A 7,992-nucleotide genomic window follows, 5' to 3' on the forward strand; every position below is an offset into this window, starting at 1 on the left:
GCTGAGAACCCACTGGGAGTTTCTGAGCAGAGGACAGGTGTGGTCTGACTGACACTTCAAGCTGGGTGTTTTGCTGAACAGCTACAGAGTGGGGCACACAGAAGCAGGGAAACCCACTGGCAATACAATGCTCCAGAGAGTGACGCTGAGGGCCTGCACAGGGTGACAAGGGTGGTGAGAAGGGACTGGATCTGAGACATATTGGGTGGCGATGGTGCAAGGATCGCTGACAGACTACATGCAGAACAGGGAATGAAGAAGGCATAGACAACTCGAAGGGCTGGACCTGCAAAGGGGAAGGGGAGGCAGGGCAGGCAGGGAACAGATGGGCCAGCTTTGTGTCACAGGTGTCAGGCAGGTGGGTAGACATTTGGGTCTGAAGTCCAGGGACAACCCTCCTGACTCTGGATCAAACTGTACCTGCGCTTCACCTATCCCAATACAATACAATACAATACAGAAGAAAGCCCTTGGTCTTCCCTGGGTATCAAGGGGACAGATGTAAATGAGAAAGGATCTAAGGTAACCTTCAACATGTGAGATTATCTTCTACATGACCATTCATGCCGCTTTTGAATATACCAATGCTTGGACGACAAACAGCAGGCAGTGTTTACTAAAGACTTATTGCAGGAAAGGGACTACTTGTGTGGATTGTTTCACGTAACCCTGACACCCTATGAGACACAGCGGATGTTCAGCTCCCCCTCATATAGACCAGAGAGACCACACAGCACGCTGAAGGACACCCAGCTCACAAGGGTGAGTCCATCTCAAACCTGACTCCCACCACTGACCTGTACTGCATGCCACCCTCTTCCCAACAAGATCAGAAAAATCCAGACTCACCACTTCCCATCCCTGTGGACAGCAGAGGAGGTGAGCAGCCATCCCCTGGCCAGTGACAATGCTCAGGTGACAAGGGACATCTAGGAGCCACGACTGAAGAGCTGAAAAGTGGCCCTGGTGAGCGAGTGTTTGCTTATACCAGCACTCGGCAGTAGGGTCAAGGTGGCCTCAAAAGCAGGCAGGAAGATGGCCAGCATCAGAGCAACTGTCCCTGTCACCTCCGTGCACCTCAGCTGCCAATGTTGTCCTCCGGTGCTGGCTTTGATCCCTCTGACATTGCTATAAACCTCCAAGTCCCTCAGCGAAGCCTAGCACAATCTTGGGAACAAACTAAAGAAGCCTCCTGTCTACAGAAAGTGGCAGGAAATGAAATGAGACCATGAAGTTTCCGGAATCTGTTCGTGACTCTGATGTTCAGAAGAACTGCAAGTGCTGTCCCTCCCCCGCTGTCCCTCAGGGCCACGTCATCCCCCGAATGGCCATGTTCCGTTCATCTCCGTTCGAGGTAAGCTGAGGAGTCAGTCACAGGAAATCACAGCTCTGGGAACAGCCGGGGCTTATGGCCCAAGCAGGAAGGTGACAGCACCCAGCTGGACAGGTCAGGGACATTCTGTCCATGCAGGCCAAGGAGGGCAGCCACAAGGAAAGGGTACTCTTGTACCCCTCACTGCCACCTTCCTCACCTGCACCGTGAGCTTGAGAACTCACTGGCCACCAGGACAACTCAGTCCCACACCACCACATGATGCTCCAGGACCCCGACCACAGGGCCGGGACTCAGTGACCCAGGATGGTGGGAGAGACACAAAGTCAGAGCCGCGTGGCCCAGGGCGCTCCCTGTCTTGGCCGCCCCCTCATGGGTGACCAGGGACAAATACTTCTTCAGGCCTCATCTGTACACAGAGGCTCGAGCCCGGGTGCAGCCTGGGTAGCACAGCTAGTTGTGCCCTGCACACAGAAGGCCAGGAGCTAAAAGCGCTTTGCAAGCACCAGGGCCACCGGCAAGGGACACCTGTGTCCCTCAGGTCACACCTGTGACCCCACAACCCAGGCCCCTCCCTTCAGTCCTCCTGTCTTTTTCCTTCTTCCACTCCGTTCTTCTGGTAACTTCATCCCCTTCCTGCTACTCCTATTCAAAACACAAAACAACACACACACACACACACACACACACACACACACACACACACACAGAGAAACTTAATTTTAAAAGTAAGTGCTTGCCAGACAGAGTAGCTCAAACTAGGAGGCTGAGTTCAGAGGATTATAAATTTAAGACCAGTCTGGGCAACTTAGTGAGACCTACAGCACCCTCCAAATGGTATAATATAATATAATATAATATAATATAATATAATATAATATAATATAATATAATATAATATTAGAAGAAAGCCCAGCATGCTGGCACATGACTCTAAGCCCAGCACTCAGGAGGCTGGGGCAGGATGATCCCTGCCAGTTCGAGGCCAACATGGGCTACACAGTGAGTTCAAGGACAACCTGAACTACGTAGTGACACCCTGCCTCAAACCTCTCCCCCAAACAATATCCAATCCAGTCCAGTCCAGTCCAGTCCAGTCCAGTCCAGTCCAGTCCAGTCCAATCCAATCCAATCCAATCCAATCCAATCCAATCCAATCCAACATAATACGGGCTGGGCTTTTATAGCTCGGCTTGCTTACTATGCATGAAGCCCTGGATTCAACCCTGAATACTGTTAAGAAAGAAGATGAGCAAGTGCTTTACTTGCAGTCCTCTACTACTGCTAACCACACTCTGTGGGCCGTTGCGTGGCAAAACCCACGCCTACCTTCGCACAGTCCGATGATGGCCTGGGCTCTGACAAGTGAGCACGTCAGCTGCTCAGCCTGGTACCTGGGACACCCACAGTTGACAGCAGGAGGGGGAGGGGAGGGAGGAGGAGCGGACATCACTGTTGGGCCGGGCTGCCCGGGAAGGTGACACTATCAACAGAAGCAGAGAACTGAAGGTCACTGCGGCCCATCAGCCTGAGCGCTAGGGAAGCCCCATTTCTGAGAGCAGCCTGCAGATCCTCAGAAGCGAGGCCAGGGCCAGGGAGAAAGTTTCAGGCCAAGCCGGTCCACTTGGGAGCCATTCCACTGGGCCTGGAGGAAGCAAGTGACAAGCCAGGGTCACTGGCCAGTAATGTGAAGCCCTCCGGCAAGAAAAAGCAGAGGCAAAGAGGGGTGGATCTAGGGCTTGCAAAACAGTGCAGGCAGAATTCCAGGAAACAGACCTGGGGAGACAGGAGAATGAGCAAGAATTTTGGGAAGGGACACAGAATGCCCCAGGGAGCAGGAGGAGCCGAGAGGTAAAGGGAACCCACAGGCAGGGCCATCTCCCCAACTCGGGAGGATCCAGGAGACAAGAGAAACCTTGACTTGGTCATTTGGAAGGGGGAGATATTCTGCCTGAAGCCAACGATGCGGGCAACTGATGGGCCTTGCTTCTCCACCAGGGAGGGAAAGGGCTTGGATAAGCCCAGCGCAGCCACGAGTTCCTGGCAAGGCACACGGCGCTCTAGGGGCACGCAGCCCCCCTCGGTTCCTGGGGAAGGAGCCTGTGACAACAAAGCAGGGCCACCTGCCCTCGGCAGGGTAGGGCAGCCCACATCCCGCCCACCCTGGACTCCACTGCCATGCACTTCCAGCGCTTAGCAAACCCACTGTAACAAACTGCTAGTTGGAATTAAACTCTACAATGCAATCTGTCTCTCACAAACTCTTTAAATGATTGGGACTGAAGGAGACCTTGGGGAAACATAAAAACACAGTTATCTTTTTCTATGAATTCTTTTTTTGTGGTCACAAGAAACAGCATCTGAGAAGACTTGGAGCGGCCAGAAGGCCCGGTCTTCCCACCCCACACATCCTCTGGGTTCGTCTCCACTTACACAGCACCTGTTGTTTTGGTTTGCAGTATAAAGGATCTAATCCAGGGGTGTCCTACCACGGAGCCACATCCCCAGACCCTTCCTAATTTATTTATTTTGAGACTGGGCCTTGAGAAGTTGCCCAGATGGGACAGAAACTTGTGATCCTCCTGCCTCAGCCTCCCAAAGAGTTGGAGGACATTTGGTGCGGAGTTTTGCGAACACGGGACTTACAAGGACCCTTGATGCTGTTTTGCAAAAGAACAGCTGTACACAGTGCCCTGCAGAAATCTACTCAGGTTCCAGGCATCCCTCTCTGCCGCACTCCCAGTAGGGCATGACCTGGGCTGTAGACTCACAGCACCAACATATTCAGGCCAGCATGCCCCCATCCTACCAAATCAAGATGGCACGTCTCCTGGATCCCCCACCTAAGACCCTAAGCAGAGCGGCTGTGTTCCACCTTCACACCTGGTAGCCCTGAGAATCCAGGTGCTCCCACTCATCTCCAGCCGAGTGCACGACTGTCACGTCCTCCCAGCTCAGAAACAGCAGCCCCTGTCACTTTTCCATCAAGTATGGAAGCCAGGCGTGAGATGCACACCTGTGACTGCAGCACTCCAGAGGATGAGATAGGAGGATCACCACCGGTTCGAGGCCAGCCTGGGCTACATACTGAGTTTAAAGACGGCCTGCACTACATAAGGAGACCTTGTCTCAAAAACAAAGAAAAAGATCCCCTGCCCCATCCTGGACAAAATCAGGTCATGGAGTGTCTTCAGACTGCCCCAAGTCAACCACAGGAAATGGGGAAAGAGATGGGAGAAGCATTTCAGATGCACAAGAGGATGTGGGTTATCTTTTACACAAGGGCAGTCCTCAGGAGACAGCCTCAATCTTGAGTAACAAGAGAAAATATTTCCTTATTTTGTGTTAAGAGAAAAAAAAAAAAAATCCACATCCACAACCGCAGAGGACAGCATGTGAAGACGACGTGGGCCAGCCCACGAGGACCCCTGTGTCCCTGCAGCTCCCAGCCTGTGGGCTATCTGCCGGGAGTCCTGAGGGCAAAAGCAGCCCTAGCCGCTCCCAAAGTAGGCCCAAGGCCTTCGTGGCCACGCCTGCTGTCCCCTGCTCCTATGCTGGACAAACACTGACATCTGAGGCCAGGGTTAGATCAAGGTTATCTAGGCCATGTCAGCCTCTCAGGGCCTTAGGGGCCCCCATGCCATTCAGTTCTGATGTCCTAGAGATGCCCAGAGCGGGGGCAGCTAAGCCACGTCCACGTGTGCTGGATCAGCAGTAGGAGTTAAACATCTCAACTCTGATGGGCAGGTCACAAGAAGGAGGGAGCACCCTGTGGGAGTACCCTACAGTAAGGGTAAGAAGACTGACCCCTTCAGGGAGGGACACTACCCCAAGCCAACACCTGGGCACCTTCTGCTGACCGAGGGGTAAAACAATCATTCGACTCTGCTTCTGGCCAGAAAACAGCTTTAACTGATTGCTATAATTATTACCATAATTCAGCAGACTCACTCAGGCTGCTGCTAGAAATGGAGTTTCAGGACCCCTTCTTCACCTGAGGCAAGCACTCCAGCAATCCAGATTTTTAGAATGCCACTCTGAACCTCTGAGAAGCAGCTGGCTTGGTAATTTCAAAAGGACCTGTGCTCATACAACGGATGCCCTCGGTGCTTCCTGAATCCCTGTGCTGGATCTTCCCAGAACCATCCTGCCTCCCAAGGCCGCCGGCAGGGCCTTGGCACTACGCAGCCCCAGAAGAGACGTAACAGTGGCTGTTACAGACAGAACTGCATTCTCTCAAAACTTATGTCAAGTGCTAACTCGCAACACCTTAGAGTTCAGCTGTATGTAAGACCAAGTCTTTAGAAATGTGGCTGAATTAAAACGCATCAGTTAGGGTGGGTGGACCCTCATCCAACAGGACTGGTGTTTTGGAAGGAGAGACGATTAGGACACAGGTATAGAGTGGGAAGAAATTCACCTTCGCCTAAGAGGAAGGAGACCACCCGCAAGCCAAAGAGGGAGGCTGCCGGAGACACCGAGCCAGCCAGACCTTGACTCGGGCCTTGCACCCTCCAAGACTGTGAGCCACAGACGGCTACTACGCTACTTACACCACCATCCAATCTGCTACAGCAGCCCAAGCAAACTGAGATCACGCCCCTTTTCCCCTGCCCTGTCTGGGCCAGCTCTGCAGCCCTTCCCAATACAGAGGGCCACCCGCAGCAACCGCCATGGAACACTGTCACACACAGCATTGTGTTACTTAAAATTTGCAGCCCCCTGGGGGTAGAGGCACTGTCATCAGCCCCATTTTATAGACAAGAACCCTGAGTTGGCAAAAGAACCAGCCCGGGATCTATGTGCCACACAGGGAATGATCTGATGCAGCCACCTCTAAGCCCAGGGTCTACTATATACATACATACATGCACACAAATATAGAAAGGGTTTACTAGGTAAACTTATAAATATCACCTGTAAAACCAGGAGCAGAAAGATGCCAAATGCCTGGCTGTGACTTGGAGAGCCGAAGGGTCCAGTCAGAAGGCACGGAGCCCACTGCAGAGCCTGGTGCAAGTCCATAGGGCCTACACTGGAAAACCAAAGGGTCTACACTGGAAGGCTGAAGAGTTTCCTCTGGAAACCTAGAGAGGCCTCCAAAGGCCATGATGAAGACCAGCGCTCCTCCAAAGAAGCCAAGGGATGGCTTCATCCTCTCCTCCTTATTCCAGCCAGGCTACAAGCCAATTGGCTGGCACCACCCACAACCCAGGTAGGTGGTCCCTCCTCCTCCTCCATTTGTAGCCTACTGTCAATCATTCACAGAAGCATCCAGGACTACCTGTTCCAATAATCTGTTAGGCATTTCGTACTGTTTTGTTTTAGAGACAGTCTCACTATGCAGTTCAATCTGGCTTTGAATTCACTATGCAACCCAGAACAGTCTCAAACTCACAGTAATCCTCCCGCTTCAGCCTCTGGGTGCTGAGATTACAGCACCTGGCTATGCTAAGCATTTCTTAATCCATTCAAATTGACAGTCATAGTTAATGATCACAATCTACCCCTTGTCAACTTGACAATCAGACATACCTCCTTAAGTCACACTTAGTCTCCACATAAAGTAACAAGTTCACAGTTACACCTCACATGATAAAACTATCTTGCACGCAAACAGAAGCACACTAATTCCTCCCCCAGAATATAGAAGGCAAAGCTTTTCTTTGAGTGAGATGCTTATTCTTCTAACAATTTCATAACCTAAGTATGACAATACAGATTTTAAAACTGAAGAACTGATATCAAATCTATCAACATTATGTTACAAAGAAAGAAAACCCAGATCCCCGCTTAGGAAAGAAACACTCATGACAATTACAATTCTCCTTCCTATGACCTATGTGGTCATAGCTGACATTTAACTGCCTTCTGCTACCAGAGGCACAAGCTCACAGGCACTCCTGGAGGAGATCCTGCTCCTCTGGAGGAGCTCCTGTGTTCCCTCTTGCCTCTGGACATAAGTCTCCAGTTCCTTCAGGGTTCCAAACCCTTCAGCCTTCCAACAGAGACAGACCCTTTGGCTTTCCAGCGATGGACTCCCTCTGATTCTGAGGGCAGCCAGTGTGAGCCTGCCTAGGAAATACTTTATATACTCATATTTCATTTATATTAAATCTGTTCCTCGAGTGAACCCTATGGGACACAGATTTGGTACCAGGAGTGGGGCTGTTGCTGAGATGTTGTCCAACCACGTGGTTCAGAAGCCTTTAGACCTGTTTCATGGGAGGAGTTCGGAAAGGTTCAGAGAGGTTGGCTACAGAGAGGTGGCCCTCGAATGCTGGAGCTTGACGTGCCAAACCTGATCAGCACTCAGAAGACCAGAATGCTGATAAAAAGACGAAAGATACAGACCAGGATCATGAGGTTTCCATTGGTTATAAGGGCTCCACTGGCAGTTGGACTCCAAAACATGTGTTATGCTCTAGAAAAAAGCTTGTCTATACTCTGCTCACACCTTGAGACTGCGGGAGACTAGGAACGTTGGGCTAATTAATCTGGTGGAGGAAATTTCAAGGCAGCCGAATGTTGGGACTATGGCATGGATACTTTGGGGAGCTTTCAGCTAAGTTTATACCGAGAATCGAGAGTGAAATGTACATTTTAAAAATTTCAGGGGCCGGGGAGATGGCTCAGTAGAATAAGTGCTTGCCTGGCAA

At 51.3% G+C, this 7,992-nt stretch overlaps 1 protein-coding gene across 8 annotated transcripts in view; it reads right to left on the minus strand.

Annotated features, from left to right (window-relative positions):
* The window catches only part of Dlg5 (discs large MAGUK scaffold protein 5), a 117,806-nt gene that overhangs the window by 75,055 nt on the left and 34,759 nt on the right, over positions 1–7,992 (minus strand). Inside the window, exon 1 of one of the 8 annotated variants that reach the window (XM_023719015.1) lies at positions 850–1,177. The exons of the other annotated variants lie outside the window; for them this stretch is intronic. Coding sequence (XP_023574783.1) covers positions 850–859 — 10 coding nt within the window. The 5' untranslated portion in view covers positions 860–1,177. Of the gene's footprint in view, positions 1–849; positions 1,178–7,992 lie in introns of those variants that run through there. 8 annotated transcript variants of the gene reach the window in all.

The sequence above is a fragment of the Octodon degus genome, unplaced genomic scaffold, assembly GCF_000260255.1.
Source record: "Octodon degus isolate 3935 unplaced genomic scaffold, OctDeg1.0 scaffold00005, whole genome shotgun sequence".
NCBI classification, from domain to species: domain Eukaryota; kingdom Metazoa; phylum Chordata; class Mammalia; order Rodentia; family Octodontidae; genus Octodon; species Octodon degus.